Here is a 21,346-nt window from a genome sequence, read left to right as displayed (position 1 = left end):
AGGAAGAAATCCACAGCTACTTCTTATTCCATATATATATATATATATATATATATATATATATATATATATACACACACACACACACACACACACACACACACACACATACACACACACACACACACACACACACACACACACACACACACACACACATATATATATATATATATATATATATATATATATATATATACATACACACACACACACACACACCGGTACATACCTTGTTATACCAGCCAACTATGAGATCTAAGTTGTCCACAAACTTCCGAAACGTTTCATTCTGAGAAAAGAGGCTTCCAGCACTGTCCGGAATTTCCTTCTGCTGCTGAAAGTTCAGGTACTTGACTTCACGGAGAACAGCTACAAGCTACAATATAATATAGCAAGGAGAAATAAATGCCCTTCTATAGATGGAAACAACCCCCCCTCCCCGGATCTAATGGCACGGTCTTCCGCTCTATGGATGAAGACCAGGCACCTGGAAGAGAAAGGGAAGTGTGCGGGACCACAGGAACTGAGGGTGGTTCCACACCAGGCATTTGCTGTGGAACTGCTACGCTTCATTCACTTGCTTTTTACAGAACATCCACATGACACCACCACTCAATCACTACCATGCTTTTTCAAAAAAACAGAATAAAACAAAACCTGGGGTTCTCCTGTCTTTTCTAAGATTACAGAAAGAACAGAAGGGTGGTGCAATCTCCACAAGTGGATATGCCTTTAGTGCTCCTCTTCGTGTCTTTTTAAAAGGGTGGGATTTTGACTGGCACCATTCAAGGAAAGGGGACATGTTGGGAATAAATTTTCTAACACAAGGCAGCCAGAAATCACATGCTAGCATGCTCTCTTCCTATTCACACACCTCTTTGCTGAAATTCACACTAATAAGATTAGTCTCTGGATCTCTATGGATCAGTGGCTGCTCTAGGTTGAACTGGCAGTCTCTGTCAACCCGGCCAATCCAATCTGCATAAATTTTCTCACGGTAACCTTGCAGCAAACGTATCATTTCATCATACTTTGCATATATCAGCTTGGCCTCAGAACTGAACATAACCCTGCAGAAAGGGAGAAAGCTCAGTTTCAGATGGGCAGTGGAATTTAATTGACACTGCAAACAAAGCTGCCTTATAGCTTTTAATATTACTCCAGGAAATAGCTTGTGGGTAATGGAAGTTATAAACGATTTGCTACTTACGGATGATCGATGGCCCGCAAGTCTTTCCTTGGGAGCTGCAATCTTTCCTGGAGTTCCAAAGCCCACTTCAGTTGTCCGGCAACAGGGGGCATATTTTTGCTAAGGGGAGGCACACCATCACCTGCTGTAGTGGCAGCTATTTGGGCATCATATAAAATCTTTGCATTGTCCAGCTCAACATTGAACATCTCCAGAAGGGTTGCATAGTGTGGTGCTACATCTGCCTTTATTAATGGTCGATCCAACAGGGATGCAAACATATGGATTTGCTAGAGAACAAAAATCACAAAGAAGGTCCCAGTTTTTTAAAAATGATATGTTCTCTTGAGCTTTCATTTGTAAATCCATTCTGAATTATGCTAAGCAAGTGGACCTGCAATAACATTTTACAGTAAGAACTGCAGATGTGTTCCTGTTTAGGGTTCTAGCCAGACAAACATGCTCGCCTCCAAAATGTTTTATTCCATTCCCTTCCCTAGGTTTTCTGGTTTTCTTTTCCATCTGACACTCAACATGCCATGGGCTACTGAGTATACTCAGTCTGCATTGTGCCTTTTTCTTTTTTTGCAGGTGTTTAATTCTGTAAACCTTGGGGTTCCCCCCAAGACATGCTAAGAGCTTTCCGAGTGGTTCTATCCTGTTGACATCCATCACCCAGGTTTGCTATTAGGAGTGATCCACATTGACTCACATCCCGGTTCTAGTAAAAGCAACTTTAAACGACATCAGCTTCTGTTCTCCCTGGTGAGCTCTACTATAACCTTTACATGTTATAGCAATTAATTTAATATCTGCAAATGGCCACAATCACTCTGTTGCATTGGTGACTGACTGCCTTTGTTTGCACTGCTGTCCAGACTGGAGACTAAACTTGATATACTTGTTAATTGGGATAATGGTAAACCATTGGTAAACCATTATTACCCTTTTTATAGACATATGATTACATGATTCCTATTGTCCATTTATCAATTTAACAGGCCATCTACTGGCGTCAAAACAAAATAAATAAATCATAATGAAAGCAGACATTATACACAACTCATTAAACACAATTATTAAAAAGAGTAGAAAATGAGGAGAGTACTCAGAAAGTGGCAGTGAAAGCTTTTGTTGTTGTTTAAATGCATTCATGTTAGTTCACCTATGTTCAGAGACCTGCACTGTTTGCCAGCTTGATACTGGGCCAGTTTCAAGATGTTACTATCGGCATATTGGGACCAGCTTACCTACAAGATTGCCTTGCCTCACATGTGCCTACTTGACCACTTTGATCAACAGAATTGGCACTACTAGAGGTGCCATATAATTCATGTTCTGCATCTGTTAGAACTCAATTGTTTAGTGTGACAGGCAGCACCTGTCCTTTGGAACTCCCTGCCTTTTGAGACCAAGCAGATCCCATTAACAGTTAGCCGTGGAACAGAAGACTGAACAGGCAAAAATGGGCACCGGCTTACCATCTTCCTTGCTATGGTGAGATGTAGTCTGTTCCTACTTAAATCATTGACATCATTTCTAAATCTGCATCTATACATATACATGAGTGTGTGCAAACATGGTACAAAGCTGTATTCTCTTTTTTTCTCATGTGGTGATTCATAAATGGCACTCAAAGAAGTAGAAAGGAGGTGGGTTGACACTGAGAGAGACCCCACACAATCCTGCTATTTACTACCCTAGGACAGTGGTGGCGAACCTATGGCACGCGTGCCAGATTTGGCACGCAGAGCCCTCACTGCTGGCACGCGCACCAGCGGCCCACCCGTGCTGTTGTTGTTGTTTTTTCCCCAGGCTTGCGTCCGCTGTTGAAACCTTGAACTTTTTTTTTTTTTTTTTGCTAGTCGCTGGAGATTGTGTTCGGCGATTGATCTGTTTTTCAATTTGCTGCGTCAGTAGTTGTTTCTGATTGGGCATAACAGCGTTCGTTTTTTTAACCCTTATTGTGCTGTGTGTGTGTTTTTTTGGCACTTTGGCAGACGATGATGTCGGCGCTGCATGTTAATTCCAGCGAAGGTATTATTTGTCATTTATTTCTGTTCTCCCCCCCCCCAAAAAAAGCTCAGCAGCTTTGGGGCGCCCCCCCAAAAGCAAAGCAACTTTTGTGCGATCCCCCCAAAAAAGCTCAACAAGTTTGGGCACTTTGTGATAAATAAGTGGGGTTTGGTCTCTAAAAGGTTCGCCACCACTGCCCTAGGAGATGTTTGCTTGAAAATTTAATGTTAGTCTTCAGTGGGCTCAGATCTGAAAAAGGAAAGTATTTTCTTCCTTGCATGGGACGGACATTCCATGGCAGCTAGGGACAAAACTGGCTTCATTACCTGCAGGAGCATAAATTACTGCTTGCTCTACTGCAGATAAAGCTATCCAGGTTTGGGTCAAACACAGGAATGTATGTACCTTGACAGCAGATTCAAAACTGGAGCAGTCAACAAATCCTTGATAGAAAATGGTGGACAGCCGTCGATCCAAATCCTGAATTTTGATCTGGAAGGCTGCAAAGTCTTCATCAAATTGCTTTTAATTATAATAATAACAGTGAACAACAACAAAAAATGAGTTAGAACAATCATGTACTTTATCTGTTGTCTTTTAAAAGTTAATTAAACCAAAGTAGAAAATAAGCTAGGCCAACTACCTTGAAGAGAATACATTTGTTGCTATAGTAATTAGAGCACATCGGGATTTTGTCCCTTACAGTAAGCAAATAATTTATGCCATCTACATATGAATAAATTTCCCATATTGAAATTACTAACCTCATCTGCCGGATCTAAAGGATCATATTTGCACTCAACAAAGACCTTAACATATTCGAGAACCTCCTCATAAATTTGAACCACCAGCCTCCCTAAGATATTGCCTCTCACACCTCCCAATTCAATTTTCTCCAGTTTGAGAAATTCAATTGAAGTCATGTACAGTTCCTAAAAAAAAATATACGAATGAACAACAGTTATCTACTGCCTCCTTCTTTCGAATAAACTTTAAAATGGCTAGGTTTCGCTGGTAATCAGCTCTCTTTACATTCCTTAAACAGGAAACGCTTTTTTACAAGTGGCTTCAACACTGATTATTTTTAAAAATAACAAGGGTCACTACAATTTACTTTCTCCAATGTTACCACTTTTAAATACTGTACTGTATACAGTTTTCTGAAAACAAAAATATGGTCTGTGATTTTAAATACAATTACAAAAATGCACACACATTTTTGGGGTCTGGGCAACTTTTAGCTATGGTTGTTTCTTATTTTAGATAGTTTAATTCTCACCTCTATTGTCTTCAGTCTGTGAAAAAATGAATTCATTCTAGTGAAAACTAGCGTAGAAGGGAACTCCCAGTACTGGGGTTCTTTGTCCTGCAAAGAGAAATAAAAGTGTGACCAGCTTTATATAGGCAGCAGCTGCCTTTAGCTGCAACTCTAAGGCCCTATTTGCACTATATATATTTAAATTGGTATCATGCAGTAGTATTATCTGTCTAAGGATGTGTAGGTCAGAGAAGCTGAATAAGAAATAGTTTTGTTAAAGGACAATGAACAGATCTTCCCCCCTTAAGCTACTTTCTCTGCTTTCAGCCCTGCTTCCTGCTTAGGCCTAACCTCCTAAACGACATACGGGAGGTGCCCTTAAAGGTATATTCATGTACCACTTGAAACTGCCATGCTTTCCCCCACAGGATTCTGGGAACTGTAGTTTATTAAGGATACTGAGAGTCTGTCAGGAGGTTGCTATTTCCCTCACTTCCCAGTTCCCAGAGTTCCCTGGGAAAAGGGAGTGACTGTTAAAGCCGTCTGAAAATTGTAGCACTGTGCAATGGAAGAAACAGGGCCTACCCGTGGCCCTCAAAATACCCTTTTGTCCCCGGGACTGCAAGGGGTGGGAGGAACGCCTAAGGGACTTGCTCAAAGCTCATTGCAAATTGCTGATCACTTAGTCCCCAGATGCAAAGGACATGCGTTGTGTGCTGTTTGCATGGAGTTCTGTCGCCATTTTGCTCTGTAACCAAACATCCCTTCCAATCATAACTTTGCACATGAGCTAACAGGGGGGAAAAACAAGCAATGCACAGACCCTCACCATGATTTCTGGTGCTTAGTTTGTGCAGAGGTCTGGAAATCTGAGTACAGTGGTGCCCCGCTAGACGAATGCCTCGCTAGACGAAAAACTCGCTAGACGAAAGGCATTCGCCAGCGGAAGGCTGCCCCGCAAGACGAAAAAGTCAATGGGGCTGCCTCGCAAGATGAAAAAAAAAAATTTCGACGCGAAAACCGCTATTCTGCCTTGGTGCTTCGCTAGACGAAAAATTCACTATACGAAGACACTCGCAGAACGAATTATTTTCGTCTAGCGAGGCACCACTGTATAGCACAAATATGCCCCCTTGGAAATAATAAAAATCTGTATGTGCATGCTCAACTTGGCTGCCATGGGTGGGCAGAGGAGGAGGAGATAATAAGAAAAGCATGCTAGAAGAATGAATGGGGAAACACAGATTTGCAGATGTTTCCCCCTGAATAAAACCCAGGCAAAATCTGAGACAAGAAATCAGGTGGGAATGCAGAGCTCTGAACAAAATTGATACTGGGAAAACTAAGCCCAGACTTAACATAAATTGTGGATGGGCCCTCGGTCACCAGCCAAACTGAAGTCAAGGGAAAATTGCTTCCTAATATGAATTTTTTCTGCAAGTACAATTCTGAAATTGAACTACTGCATCTAGAAGCAGCCCTGACCAGGTAGAGTGTTTAAAATAGTTTTCCACAAGAAAGAATGGGAACATTTTATAATTTATTTAGGAAACCACTGTAAGCAGATGAAAACATTAGCAGGATTTTAATCTCACTTATAATGTAACAAATACAATGGACAATATGGATAGATATAAAATATAGATTATGAAATAATATGCAGTTGAAAACGTTGACAATAAGACCCATGGAGGGGATGGGGGGAAGTCTCGAGATTCAGAGAAATCTCTTTATATGGATACGTATGTAGTTTTGTTATAAATTTATATCTGTAAAATCAAAAGCATTTTTAAAAATAAATAAATAAAATAGTTTTCCACATTATTAAATGGAATAACTTATACGGAATGTACTGCACTGTGAAGTTCTGAGTAATGCTTTCTCTGAGAACCAAAGTGCACTGGTATCAGTAAGGTAAAGGTAAAGGGACCCCTGACCGTTAGGTCCAGTTGCGGACGACTCTGGGGTTGTGGCTCTCATCTCGCTTTACTGGCCGAAGGAGCCGGCGTACAGCTTCTGGGTCATGTGGCCAGCATGACTAAGCCGCTTCTGGTGAAACCAGAGCAGCACACGGAAACGCCGTTTACTTTCCCGCCGGAGCGGTACCTATTTATCTACTTGCACTTTGACATGCTTTCGAACTGCTAGGTTGGCAGGAGCAGGGACTGAGCAACGGGAGCTCACCCCATCGTGGGGATTCGAACTGCTGGCCTTCTGATCAGCAAGCCCTAGGCTCTGTGGTTTAGACCACAGTGCCACCCGCGTCCCACACTGGTATCAGTAACCTACCTTAAAAAACTTGGGCATCATATCTGTGCAACAAACGTCATAAGTCTTGTAGAGTTTCTCTATCACAGAGATAGCCAGCTTGATCCCTCCTAGCACCTCTTCAATTTCACCTTGTAAGCCTTTGAGCACTTCCTCGGGACTCAGAAAATTACGTGTCTAAATAGAAAACAGTGTAGTCAAAGATGACGCTTAGGTGAACAGGGCACATTAAAGCAAACTGGAAGTGGAGCCCTGCAACAGTTTGGCAGTGAAAGGCAGTGCCTTGATGAATCAGTTGTATATTGCTCATGATTTATCAACACAAAGCGTGCTTGTTACAGCAGGAAATAATGGCTTTCATTGATGCCATGATTAAGGCTCCTTCACTGTCTCCTTATGCACATGCAAAGTGATAGGTCAAACTGTCTGCAAATCTCATCCAAATGGGAGGACAAGCAATAGTTGGGACTCTGTGACAACAATACCATTGACCACCTATACTCCTGACTTTCCGCAGCACACCTAAGCATACATAGCCTACCATTCACTTTTCCTTTGACAGTTGAAACACAAATGTGGGCAATCCTTAGCTCACAACTAGAATTGACCAACTTCCTACTTGTTTCAGTTGATCAGGTATGAACCACAAAACAGACGCAAGAAGGGCAAGTCCTCCCAGTCCAACAATTTCTGCTGAAATTTTGCGCTAGCTTTTGGCTCTCAACCAAACCTGCCCAGGCCCTGTTTCATTTTCTTTTCCCACCCCACCTTCCACTTAACTAATTTCAGCATCTGCAAAATAAATTTGGCTGAAACTATATTTAATGGCCGCAGTCATCAAAACAAAAACCAAATGAAAATTAGAAGAAACGAAGAAAAGAATATGGGAAAGGGGGGGAATCCCCCCAATCAAGAACTTTATTTTCACAGAACAGTACCAAATCAATGAAGAGGTTACAGATCTCCTGCAATACGACAATGATCCGGGATGGAATGTTGTAGTATTCAGAATTGGCCCAGATCAAGCATACGGTGTACATGACATTGCTGATGAATGGAGGAAGCTGTGTGGACATATTAAAAAAAAGGGAAAGTAAAGGTTTCAAGCAACTAAATCCCACATGTTTAAGATAAGGTGGTTTATTTTTAACTTAAGCTGTAGGCAAATGGCCTCTAAAAATTCTCCACCCTATTTTTGGACGGACAAATTTACTGAATTTCTTCAAAGGGAGGAGAAATTCTTCAACATTGACACACTTGCATCACTTATTTACCCCAAAGAAAGGCAGAGACTCAACCCACAAGGCAGAGTGCATGCCTGAAACCCAGGAATTCCTGCAGGGATATGGATTCCTGTGAGTAGCTGGGTATTCTTCAACTCTGTTTAAAATCTTGGTGGGTAGGTGGGAAGCTTGTAGGAACACCACAACATCCACAGAACTCTAGTTATCAGTCTTAGACTTCTGAACGTTGGATCTTGTTCCTGGACCAAACTTATTGTTGCTACTTCTTGTAAGAGCACTTGGACTCGATTCTGCACTTTCCGAGCTACTAAGGACTGCTTAGGCTACCCTTAGACTGCATTATTAAATGTTCATTTCTTAACTTCTTTACTTGCAGGTAAGCTCCCATTTCTTCTTCACGGAGGTGATTGTAGGCCATTGAAAACAGCCCTTTTTGAACTTTTTGGATAACAATGGACTTCTTGGAGAACATTCACCATAGTGCTACATAGAATGTAACCCTCAGTAAAGTATCGTGGAAGACAGGCAAAATGTATACACCAAGCCTGGCCAAACTGCTGCCCTCCAGATATTTTTATACACCATTGTAGCTGTAAAAATGGCTAGCAGTTCATTTTTTAAGAGGGTCTTAGCAGTGTTGCATAAGCAAGGTGGCCTATTTGAATTCTCAAATGTTATTTCCTCCCTTTAATATATATACCTGTTGATATTCAGCTTGTTCCACTTCTTCCAATACAACTTTCAGTGGCTGCAAGTACAAGTTAATATCATCAGCTTCCTTCAGTCCTGTATAAAACAAAAGTGACAGAGTAGGTAAATTAAGGAGGGGCTTGAAAGCCATCTGTTACATATGACCCAAAATAACTCGCTGGTGGTCATTTAATTTAAGAAAGGAGGTGGTACCTGCAGAGACGTCCTTGAAAACATTCCTGAGGGCTGGCCAGTAACAGCTCTTTGCCCTCTCCAAAATATCAGCAATCTTTTTCACCTGAGGGGCATACAGCTGGAACAAACAAAAACACAAAACCCCCAACTTTAGCAACTTGTTTTCATGACCATATGGTGATTTGCAGCCAGGTCTCATAAACTCCCACCTACCTGTTCATTTATGCACTGCAGGTTAACCTGCCGACTGTGCCAGAAATCAAATTCCACTCTGGGTAATGGGTTCAAGCCATCCAGAAGAGGCTGTGCTGAGTCTTTGCTCAGGATATCTCGTATCTGGTGAGACCAGTCAATGATGATGGTTTCAATGGAGTGTAACAGTGTACTGTCCACAGCTCTAGGAAGACTGAAAGAACCCACAAAGGACAGTATGGTGAAAACAGCTTTAACTTCTGATCCAGAAGCAACTTGCATAGCGGTTATTAACCTCTTTGGGGTCACAGGCCCCTTTGAAAATCTGAGGAAACCTATGGGATCCCTTCCAATGCACACAAACACATACAAAAATTTTGCATACCATTTATTTTATTGTTTTGGGGTTTTTTGTACTTGGTTCACAGACCCCTTGAAAGTGGACCTCCTAGGTGACATGGGCCACAAGTTAAGAACCTCTGAACTAAAAGTTAATAAAGGGAGCTCCATTCAATTACTAGCCAGCCCAGCTATAATATAAAACTCAGTAAATTGTTCCAGGATCTCTTTAGCTGCAGGAGCACTGTCCTGAATGTACACCTTGGATTCCCTCCTGGGTGCCTGTGCCATTACAACCAGGAACGTTTGTATTTCCCTTTGTTTGGGCCATCACTCTTCCTTGGTGGTGGGCATCTCTGAGGGTCACAGCATGGAGGCATGCCAAATACATACATGCAAGTAATTGCTGAGTAGCCTTTTAAAAATAAATAAATACATGAATGAAAATAATGGGTTCTGCATATGCTGCACATACACTATGTACAAGACAACAAGAAGTATAGACATTGGCAAACATTATTTTAGGGCACCCACGTGTCAAACATATCCACTGCACTCTCCAAGGTATCTAAGTGGTCTGGCAGAGGAAGCAGTGTTTTCCCTTTGATCTTTCCTCCCATCACAAACATCTCATTCTTCAGTCTGTGAGCTGCCCGTATAACATCATCAGCTACCACTTGAGGCCATCCAGTAAGGTTTTCGTGCTTCATAAATAAGGAATAGACCACCTAGAAGGAAATAATTGCTCTGTTTCAAACATTACTGATCACAACACTGTATCGAATTAGTTTTAATAAAATCTAAAACTTTTTTTCTGGAGACGTCCAGCCTCTTTTTTTAAACATCCCAGTGGCTGGAACTTCTTTTTGGAAGTTTGGTTGGTCCTATGATTCTGACAGCTACCACACCACTGCAATGCCATCATAATATCAGTATTACATTACACTGGTGCAAAGCTAAAGCACCACTTCAATGTATTGCCTTTCACCAGTGCAGGAATATAGCAGTGAGCCTAACCCTGCCCAGCTGGAATAACTTGAGGACAGAATTGCATTGTTAGGCTTTGTCAGGCAGCCCAGCATGCAGCAGCTGTGAAAAGGGAAAATCCTATGCTAGGGATATTTAGGAAAGGGACCCGAAACAAAACTGCCAATATTGCAATGCCTTTCTACAAATCTGGGGTGTGACCACATTTGGAATACTGGGTGAAGTTATGTTTGCCACATCTCAGCGGCGATAATTGTTGAGCTAAAGAAAGTGCTGAAAAGGGCAACAAACTCCATACCTGTGTAACCCCCCCCCCCTTTTAAACTTTTTGTTGAGTTGGCTGCTTTGTAAATATCAAGTTTTACAAAGATGGGCAAACCTTCACCGCCACAGTCCCAAAACATTGCAGTGCTCAAACATGCTCAGGAATCACTCTTTGATAGTAGGTTGTGGCAAGTGTGGGACCACGAGAAGCTGGTGGCAGGGCAAACCTGGAGGCAGTGACCATGTTAGTGCTGTTTGCTCCAATTCTTCTGTGTTTGTGTCTTTGTCTTGCATCATTATATGTTCCTGTGCTGCTCTTTGGGTTACTCACATTCAGTTCCTTGCATCTCCAGTAAAAGCAATCCCAGGCAGCAGGTGATGTGATGTCTGCCTGGACAGCTGCTGCCAGTCAGAACAGACATTGCTGTGGCTAGGTGGGAAATAGTTCTTAGCTGCTGTAAGGCAGCTTCCTATATAGCTTAAAATGTGCAAAGAAAAGCAACCGGTTGGCTTTGAGCATTTACAAAGAGGATAATAAACTTGCCAGTGAATATGTTAATCATGTCATCTGTCCCAAAGCGCTGGAAAATATTAGTGCCTTTGGATCCTGAGTAACACTCTGCCACACCAACAAGAAGCAGAACCAAAATTAGAGAGAACATTAGGGATTTTGTGCAGACTGACCCAGTTGTTTAGCCAAGTCCAGGAAAGACTCTGGCACAGACATACCCTAAATGTTTTTTTAATGCACATTTTGACTATGGTGAATTTAATCATCAACCAGTATAGCCAGGGTAATGTGGCAATGCAACTTTTACACTTGGGGCATTTCCTAATGATCAGGAGCTGGTAGGCTTTATTTATTTATTCCACTTCAAGCCTGCTGTTCCTCGAAGAAGCACCAGAGAAGGAATTCTACCCTTACAACAACTGTGTGAGGTAAATGTTTAAAATTTACATTATTGGAGTTGTAGGTGATATGATAGGCTTAAGGAGAGGGATCTCTCACTTCTAGGCCCAAAGCCTGACTGACTTTGTCCAACACTGGAAAAGGATAGATCCATCACATCACAGCAGTTTCTCCTGCAACTTCATGAAATATTGAGAATCCTGTTGGAACCAAAATGAGGAGCTGTATTAACTGTACACCCCATTCTCTGCCTCATGTCATTGTGTGGCTCTCATATGTTTGTTTATAAAGAGATATCATTCAGTGAACCGCTAAAAGAAACTGGATGCCCACCTCTTCCACGACAGCCATCATCTGCTCTACAGGGGAGGGGCTGAGATCTCCAACAAGGAGTAAATCCAGAAAGTTATCTTTGTTAACATTTTCACGCCTCTTTTTCACAAAATAAACTCCTTTATTCTTCAGTGTTGCCGGGAAGCCAAGACAAGGAACTAGTTGTCCAGTGGGATTGAGGGTGATCACCAGTGCTGTCACATCATGCTTCTCGTAGAACTCATTGAGCATGGAGTGCACTTCCTCACTGGTTGCAAACTTGGTCCATTTGTCAGGCTTAACATGGAGAAAGAGAGTGCAGTAATTCTCTATGAAGTCCAGTCGTTTGTCAGTCGCCATCTTGATTCCTCAGTTGCAAACCACTTGAAAGGAAAAAAAAAACTGACCAGGTAACCAACTGGAAAATTTTTCTTTCCTGTCTTGAGAAGAAAACATCCTTGTCAACACATTTCAGAATACCGGTACCTATCCAACCTGTTGGGAACCATACTACCGGTATGTTTTCTAGCTTCCCCGTACATTACATATCTGCACTATGGAATTCATTGCAACTGAATGGGGGCAGGGAAAGAGTATTTGGGTTTAATTGCAGATGACAGCTAATTTCAAATTATAGGGCATGTAAAAGCTCTTTACATCTGATGCATCTGTGTATAATCAACAAAGGTCAGGCAGGAGCTGGATCACACCTGTAGCCCTCATCATCTCACGTCCCTCACATGGTGATCCAAACCTCTATATATTTGAATATGGGGGGCCAGTAGGCATGGCCCCACCCACTGCCTGTCCATGTGTTGATTATACAGAGATATTTTGCATGTACAGGGCTAAAGTCTTCATCCTAAATGACCATAGCAGTGCCATGCATGTGATGGGAAACATGATTTTAACATTGCTTATGTTCTTGGGGTTCTTAAAATTACAAATAGCATCCAGAGGCGATCCACCCCCCAAATCCCGATAAGAATCACACACGGAAGAGGGGACTACTTTTCTTCTGTGCAAATACTGCTTGTCATTAAAATGCTCACACGTACACACAATATTAAATCACATACTACGTAAATGTCATATATTGTTTAGCTTTTGGCAGGTGCAGAGTCTGTACACTTGCCAGTTGGTTAGTGGTGTAGATCATATTTTGGAGCACCAAGAAAGGAAGACAATATGCTGACAGGTAGAGATGGTAGACAGGATAGTGTTGAAGATTATTTCTAAAAAGTCCACATCGGAGGAAAATGTAGAGTGAGAGCTTGCACTTAACTTTTTTGCCCCACTGTTTCCAATCACAAGTTCGCAGTTAAAAGCTCTATGCCCAAATACCCCCCTCTCTTTTTGCTGTGGAAAAGTCCTCTCTTCATCGCTCAATCAGAGTAAATGTCAGTTGAGGTTTTCTGTGGGTTGCCTTTGTTCCAATTGAGTTTTAAGGAGTGGGTTTTCAATTACTGCACTCCAACGAATAAGAAAAAGGCTCATTTCGTGGTCCAGCACCCAAGTAGCTAGTTAGGCACAGCCAAGGGCTTGGGCATTTTAAACTCTCCCCTTTAACCTTAGACCTGCTCTTCCGGACTTCCGGCGGCGACGCAATCGCCGGGTGGTCGAGGGCTGCTTCGGGTCTGAAGCGCCCTGTCCATCCCGGGGGTTAGGAGCCCCGCTACCGCAAAGCGGGGCTCCGGTTGGGGTGCGGGAAGAGCGTCCCGCACCCTGGGCTCCCCGGCAGCGCCCGCGGAGGCTCCGAACCCTTCCCTCGCCCCCCCTGTAAAGGGGGAGTGGGGGTGAAGGGACAACGGAGCCGGGCTTCGGGGACATGCCCCAACCGGGATGCAAATGCGGCGACAAAGCCCGCGGTGAGCGTCTAAGTTCTACCTTTGAAGAATGGAGCTAAAGGAACCCGGTGGTCGTGAGTAAAGAATCTGATTAGAATTCGTGTTTTCGGAACGATCCGGGGGGAAGGAGAAAGGCAGCCTGCCTCCCTCCCTTCGAGCTCAAACTAACCAATTTGAGTGACTACTGCTACAGAACTGGTTACAAAGTATTTAAAATTGACACATGAGACTGGCAATCTCTTTTTTTGGGAAGCTAACTAGAGGAAAATATCTCCATTTAAAGTTGCGGTATTTGTGCTCCAGCTCAGGAAAATGGCGACGAACAAAGAGGCAGGAGTAGAAATATGATACCCACTTCCTCCTCCTCTGCCAGTATGCTGGGCTTCGTCCTTGAACTGGTATTGAACTCTGGACTAACAGATGAACAGAGACTCACTGCCTTGAAGGTGGAACTGCTTTGTAGAAAAGTCAAAGTCTTGTGTGGGGGTCTGAAATGGAACCAATTGCCCACAGAGGAGGCTTTTAAAACTTTTGACACTTTGGAAGAAAGCCTTGCCAAGGAGCTGAGAGGGTGGATGGAAAGATGGAGAGAAATGAGTGAGCTACTTCGGAGAAGAAATTCGCTTTCTGGGGGTGGCAGCCCCAAGGCGACGTCAAGATTTTTTATATCCAGTCCCCGAGGTGTGAGCTCGGGGGCCAGGGACAGAGAATTAAGGTATTTACAAGAAGAAAAGGAATGCTACAAAGAACCGAAGAAGCTGAGAGATGATGAGATGGACACCCCTGAACTCGTGGCAAGGAGAGGTTTGGACTGTGCCTGGATCTGTGGACGTTTGGAGAGGGAAGCTACATGGAAGTTCAGTGCTGATGCCACCAGGAGAAGAATAATGGACAGAGGGGGTGTGGGGTGAAGCATTAAGTAAAATTTAAAGTAGCCTGATATGGTAAATTGAAATCGGAGGGCGAATACTGTCAACAATATTTTTTCTATATTTTTTATTTGAACATGAAAGGAGATATTTCAAGTTTTTATGTTATTAGCAGTGGTCTTAAAGATAGAAGAAATAGATTTGATGCGAATGATTTGTGAAGATTTGTGAGGTGGAGTATAAGTAAAGTGAATTTAAGTGGATTAAGTTTATGGATTAAGATTGAGATGTAGATTAAGATAAAAAATCGATAAGAATAAATGAAGAAGAATTACGACGAGGCATTATTATGACGATGTATTCTTAGTAAAATGTTGAAGATATAAATTGAATGTAATTATACAATTGAATTTAATTTTCTTTTCTTTTCTCAGGAGAAATGGTTATAAAGTAGATTAAGGATATAAACTCGAAGGTGAAAAGGCAGGGGAAGTCAATGGTCAAGATATGGAAATAGAAATTTTTTTTTTTTTAGAAAGATGCAATAAGAAAACTTGACATTGTTTGTATTTGTTTTATTTGTTTTGCATTTGTTTAATTGTAGGTGTGGGTGTGGGTATATGTTGTTATAGAAAAATGCCAATAAATTCTTATAAAAAAAAAAAAAAAGACCTGCTCTTCCCCCACTGTATCACAACCTGATTTTAAAACTCCTTTACAGTTTAAGATATGTACACACAATATCTTTCCCCTGCAGGTGGCAAGGCAGCTGCAGGAGGGGAATTTTTTTACTGGGAAAGTGGCCTGCAGGGAAACGGTTAAGCTCCTCTTTGTTTGAGGCTATAGTTTTGAGTTCCTTCCTTGTAGCTTTATAAATCATTTAATATGTCAACATGAATAGAAGTTATTAATATTGCAGTTGTTGTATAAGGGATTATTATTATGACCGGACTGTAACTGAAATTAATAAGATTCTGGAACACAGGGTGGGGAAAAGGAAAACCATCAAACGGCTAACAGATTGTGGTTGAATCCTGACAAGACAGAAGTACTGTTCTTGGGGGATAGGGGGTGGGCTGGTGTGGAGGAATGGTGTGGTCCTGAATGGGGTAACTGTGCCCCTGAAGGACCAAGTGTGCAGCCTGGGAGTCATTTTGGACTCACAGCTGTCCATGGAGGCACAGGTCAATTCTGTGTCCAGGGTGGCTGTCTACCAGTTCCATCTGGTACGTAGGCTGAGACCCTACCTTCCTGCGGACTGTCTCGCCAGAGTGGTGAATGCTCTAGTTATCTCCCGCTTGGACTACTGCAATGCGCTCTACGTGGGGCTACCTTTGAAGGTGACCCGTAAACTGCAATTAATCCAGAATGTGGTAGCTAGGCTGGTGACTGGGAGTGGCCGCCAGGACCACATAACACCAGTCCTGAGAGATCTGCATTGGCTCCCAGTACGTTTCCGAGCACAATTCAAAGTGTTGGTGCTGACCTTTAAACCCCTAAACGGCCTCGGTCCTGTATACCTGAAGGAGCATCTCCACCCCCATCGTTCATCCTGGACACTGAGATCCAGAGCCGAGGGCCTTCTGGTGGTTCCCTCACTGTGAGAAGTGAGGTTACAGGGAACCAGGCAGAGGGCCTTCTCAGTAGTGGCGCCCGCCCTGTGGAACGCCCTCCTATCAGGTGTCAAGGAAATAAGCAGCTATCCTATTTTTAAAAGACATCTGAAGGCAGCCCTGTTTAGGGAAGTTTTTAATATTTAATGCTGTATTGTTTTTAACACTCGATTGGGAGCCGCCCAGAGTGGCTGGGGAAACTCAGCCAGATGGGTGGGGTATAAATTAATTATTATTATTATTATTATTATTATTATTATTATTATTATTATTATTATCAAATCTAGCACGCAGTGGGGAGCACCTTATCTAAATCATATAATTTGGTATTTGAACGATTGATATTAATAATTGCATTATAAATTGGTATTGTTATAAGGAGGCTATTATTGGACAGTAATGGAAAACCAATAAAAAAAATTATTGTAAAAAATAAAAGATTCTACAACCTTTTCTCTGACCAAAGTGTATGCTTTGACCAAACAGGTTTGGTGGCATCCAACTGAAAGTCACTCAACTGCCGAGGAACAATGGCTCCCACAAGATTCTTGTGACATCAGCCCTCAACTGCCGCACACTGGTAGAACCTGCTTCTATTTACCTCATGTAAATCTTACTGAAGATGTCAAAATAGAAAGTTATGGTGCTTGTATGACTACCTCATTGTGTTGCGTTTTATACTCACCAAGGCACATCAGGTTTCAGTCATGAGATGGATACCATCCCTCTGATCCTCACATTAATGTTGCTCCAAAGCAACAGTGAATCTCCAACTATCCATCTCTTGCTCGTGTTAGTTTTAAAACACCATCTTAGGATGCTATGCGACCTTATCCCTCGCATTTGTTAAATGTCTCCTTAATGTAATTTGTCCACAAACTGGTATCACATCATTCACAAATAAAGCGCTACTTAGGTTGGATAAAGAAATACAGTGGTACCTCGGGTTAAGAACTTAATTCGTTCCGGGGGTCCGTTCTTAAACTGAAACTGTTCTTAACCTGAAGTACCACTTTAGCTAATGGGGCCTCCCGCTGCCGCCACACGATTTCTGTTCTCACCCTGAAGCAAAGTTCTTAACCCGGGGTACTATTTCTGGGTTAGTGGAGTCTGTAACCTGAAGCGTCTGTAACCTGAGGTACCACTGTAAAGTGTTGCTTAGCTTGGATTGAAATGTTTTGATGCATTTTTCATAAAATAAGTGTCAGCATCAAGTTATGGAGACTTGTTTACGAGTATGCATAGCAGACATAGAGTTGCTCACTTCCTGCCTTTGCATATCTACAGGTGCCTCAGTTTAGCTAATATTAGGCATGGCCCTGCTCATCCCACACTGGTGCAATCTTCAGCCCTTCAGGTGAATGAACAGTGTGTACGAAGCCACAATGAGCAAGCCAGCCAAACTCACACACTATTATCCCTTTCAGAAAAAGTTCTGCTGTATGCTGATATTATTTAAATGGCCCATGGTTACTAAGTTTTCTGAGAAGAGGTGTGTAGTCATCTTAATAATATTAATAATATTAAAACTTATCCATGCGTGGATTGCAAGGAGAGGAGCAATGCTGTGCACCCTCCAGCCCTTGCTGCTGTAATCACCCCTGATCCGGAGGCATGAGAGGCACTCAAAAAAGCAGGCAGTAGGAGGGGTGGACATAAAAATGCTTAAAATAAGCTAGGTGATGGGTTGAGCAAATGTGGGGTGTGGGATTGGTGAGGATGCAAAGGAAGTCTCAGCACAGTGAGGCAAAGTGTTTGTAGAGAGCATGCTGGCAAGACAGAAGAAAGAATGGCGTGGTGATTTTATTTTAAAAAGCAACAAAGCAAGGGAAACAAAGCTATCTGTATTAATGGATAAAATACAATCCCCAGATTTAGGATCATAAGAAAAATTCTCTCTCTCTCTCTCTCTCTCTCTCTCTCTCTCTCTCTCATCTATCTATCTATCTATCTATCTATCTATCTATCTATCTATCTATCTATCATCTATCTATCTGCCTTGCCTAAAAATGCTGCACTGTTTAAATGTGAATCCTGAATGAGTCCCCCTCCATACAACCCTTTTGTTCATCCAGGTCACCATTCAAATCTCCACACAGTGGCGAATGGAGCCGCTTGGCTGCCTGGGGTGGCAAACATGGAGGCACCCCCAGGGGCAGGGCATCGCTCCACAGCATGCATCAGGACAAATGGTGCATGTGCTACAGAGGCGAGGGTGGGCCAGCGAGGCGCCGTCACGCTTGTGGCTGGCGTGACGCCCCTCACTGGCCCGCCCCTCAGCTCTGCCCAGGGCCCAGCAGCAGGAAGGGAGAGCACATGCCGGCCAAGAGAGTAAGCCGGCCCCGCTGCCTGGCAAAAACCTCGCTTGGCGCGTCGGGGTTCGGCTTGCTCTCTCGGCCGGCACACACTCTCCCTTCCTGCTGCTGGGCCCTGGGCAGAGGTGAGGGGTGGGCCAGTGGGTCAGCGACCCAGCGAGCCCGACACGCCGAACAAGGTTTTTGGGCTCAGCTTGGGAGTCGCGGATCGCGGGAACAGGGCCCCAAGTGTCCCCCCCCCCAGGGTGGAACACAGGTCAGACCGCCCCCAATGCCCCACCCTTGCTGCGCCCCTGTCTCCACATTTGATAAAGATAACATGATTTTTGCCAGGTAGGTATTCTTACAGGTATTTTTTAAAAAAACTTGGTGCCATTTCATTGTGTTTTGAAGTTGTATGTCAATCAAAGGAGAAAATTCTGAAGTAAGTGGACCCCCTCAGTTATGCAATTATAAGGTTGGGACAGGGAAGGGCAAGGCTTCAAAAAATGTGGAATAATGTGTGGGAGTGGGAAGTGCATTGTCCAGGGGGTTGCCATGGGAGAGTGGCAAGGAGGTTGGTGAGGGGTAAATGGTGTGTGTGTGTGTGTGGTGGGGAAATGTTTGTTTGCCTAACTAACAACTGAACAAGAATGCTGTTCAAGAAGAGGAAATTAGGGAAAGTTTCAGGAAATAACTTTTAATGAAGTTATTTTATGCCCAGCACCTATCCTATTTCAGTCATCATGTCAGATTAGAGCTAATTAAACCCAACCCAACCCAAACACAGGAGTTGTGGTTTATTTACAGTAACAACTAACCCATTTACAGTAACAGTCTGCTCCACCCCTTCACTGTGGATCCACAGGGCAGCCTCAGGCACTGCCACCTGGAGGATGGAGTGGGAAGGATGTCAGCAGTGGTACGACTCACAGATAGGGACACGTGTGCCACCTTGCCCCCCGTTACTGAAGGGGTACAGGGACACATGACGTCAATGTACCATGCATGCCCTGCAGTATGCGCACACAGCTGTCACAGAAGTTGGGGGGCTGGCACTCTGATTTGGATTTTTTGGGGGGATTGGCCCCAATGGCCCCCCCATATTTGCTGCCCATGGTCTTGGGGGAGAGAAGCAATACAACCAGGGATTCTGGCCCCCCTGCTCACTTTACATGCAGCCCTCGCTACCGCTGTTTGTTATTGTCAACACTCTCTTCTGCTGCAGTGCACGCTGGGTAAGGCACAAGCTGGAGGACCTGGAGCAGGAGGGGGAGGAACCACAGAGATGAGACAGTGGCTCAAGGGATAGAGCGGCACCAAAACTGCCTCCTTGGTTAAGAAGAGGAGACACATAAAGTCTCCCCTTCTCAAATGCTGGAGAGGTCCATTATGGAGAAGGAAATTGTCACCACTCCCCCCCCAAAAGGAAACGGAAGGGGAAATTTACCAGAAAATGAATGGGAAGAAGCAGTGTCAACATACCTATATTTCTTGTATCTCCGTTCATTTTATTTAAAATGTTCAGATTTTACAATGTTCAAAGCAACTCACACACACATAGGAGCCAACTCCTAGAGGCTGAGGTTCCTTTGGCCCTCCCGCATTGGCAGCAGCAGGAGGAGGAGGCCTGGTGTCTCCTCTCAGTCTCCTCTTTTCCAGGCAAAACATACCCAACTTCATCAACTATTCCTCATATGGCTTGGTTTCTAGACCCTGATCATCTTGGTCACTTTCCTCTGCACACATTTCAGCTTGTCAATATCCTTCTTAAATTGTGGCACCCAGAAATGGGCACAGCCTGGCATGGTCTGACCAAGGCAGAATAGAGTGGTACTATTACTTGTTGGAATTTTCCCATTCCACCTTTAGTTACAGACGTGGGATTGTTACATGCCACATGTCTGTTTACATTCCAGCACTGTTTGCTGGCGCAAGCGGAACTTCCGTTGTGTTTTTGTTGCTTTTGATTTATTCTCTCTCTCGGAAGAGACTGCAAGGAACGAGACGACATGTTTCTTTGTTTCTGATTTATGATAATAAATCCATAGTTTGCTAGTATGTCTTCACAAGCCACAAGCCTCTTTTTGTTGCGTAGTTTGCTCTGCTAAGTAAAGTGTCCCCATGTCAGCAGACTTGGGTCACTGATTTATGCTGCACCAGAGGTTGAGGGGTCTTCACAGTGTGACGGCTGGAAAGAGACAAACCAGCTGGGGGCTAGCCAGCTGGCCGTTCGACCCCCGGATGCCAACCTTTGATCGGGACACTATACTTCTGTTGAGTAGCACTAGCTTTTTCTGCTGCTGCATCACGCTGTTGACTCATGTTAAGCTTGTGGTCTGCTAAGACTACTAGATTCTTTTCACACGTACTGTTGGCAAGACCGGTACAACCGGTTCTTTCTGTATAAGTGCAGAACCTTACATTTGCCCCTATTTAAATTCATTACATTAGTTTGGGCCCAGTTCTCCAATCTGTTATGGTCATCTTGAATCCCGATTCTGTCTTCTGCAGCATTAGCAACCCTCCCAGTAGGTGCCATCTGCAAATTTGAACAACAATGGACCTAGGACAGAACCTTATGGCTTTCCACTTGTCACCCTTTCCCAAGCTGATGAGGAACAATTAGTGAGTACTGTTTGGGTTCGGTCAGTAAACCAGCCCATATTATACCAGCTTCTCCACTGAGATCTGCTGAGCAGATCAAGTAAGTAAAGGCTGGACTACCACCACTTCAGGTAAGGAGGAACATTTGCTGCTAATTAGTTTCTCAAAACATTTCCCGCTCAGTTCTAAAAAGCAAGCTGTGAGTTGTTTACTGGAAGATGTCATTTTACCATTTCAAAATGCTCTTTT

General features: G+C 43.3%; 2 protein-coding genes across 2 annotated transcripts in view; both read right to left on the bottom strand.

The window, feature by feature from the left end:
* The window catches only part of LOC117040927 (dynein heavy chain 17, axonemal-like), a 91,000-nt gene extending 83,207 nt beyond the window's left edge, over positions 1-7,793 (bottom strand). Inside the window, 8 exon segments of the mRNA XM_033139056.1 lie at positions 233-379; positions 878-1,073; positions 1,214-1,482; positions 3,614-3,730; positions 3,973-4,140; positions 4,488-4,574; positions 6,756-6,911; positions 7,673-7,793. Coding sequence (XP_032994947.1) covers positions 233-379; positions 878-1,073; positions 1,214-1,482; positions 3,614-3,730; positions 3,973-4,140; positions 4,488-4,574; positions 6,756-6,911; positions 7,673-7,774 — 1,242 coding nt within the window. The 5' untranslated portion in view covers positions 7,775-7,793.
* Positions 7,794-8,645: 852 nt separating this feature from the next.
* LOC117039003 (dynein heavy chain 17, axonemal-like) lies at positions 8,646-16,719 on the bottom strand. Its single transcript, XM_033136031.1, has 6 exons — positions 16,645-16,719; positions 11,889-12,250; positions 9,929-10,122; positions 9,077-9,269; positions 8,882-8,981; positions 8,646-8,764 (listed from the first exon to the last, which is right to left on the bottom strand). Exons 2-6 carry the CDS (start codon positions 12,225-12,227, stop codon positions 8,646-8,648), a joined length of 945 nt encoding a protein of 314 aa, XP_032991922.1. The 5' UTR covers positions 12,228-12,250; positions 16,645-16,719.
* Positions 16,720-21,346: the final 4,627 nt, after the last annotated feature.

The sequence above is a fragment of the Lacerta agilis genome, chromosome 2, assembly GCF_009819535.1.
Source record: "Lacerta agilis isolate rLacAgi1 chromosome 2, rLacAgi1.pri, whole genome shotgun sequence".
In the NCBI taxonomy this organism is placed as follows: Eukaryota; Metazoa; Chordata; class Lepidosauria; order Squamata; family Lacertidae; genus Lacerta; species Lacerta agilis.
Note: the sequence above shows the minus strand (reverse complement) of the source record. Positions and strands in the feature narration are given on the sequence as shown.

Bases quoted from the DNA above. Each gene is read 5' to 3' on its own strand.
- LOC117039003 (XM_033136031.1), bottom strand. From the start codon at position 12,227: ATGGCGACTGACAAACGACTGGACTTCATAGAGAATTACTGCACTCTC. The intron at 9,270-9,928 runs GTGGGTGCCCTA...GGGTTCTTTCAG, and splicing joins GCAGTGGATATGTTTGACAC to TCTTCCTAGAGCTGTGGACA. The intron at 8,765-8,881 runs GTACCACCTCCT...TGTTTTATACAG, and splicing joins TTTCAAGGACGTCTCTGCAG to GACTGAAGGAAGCTGATGAT.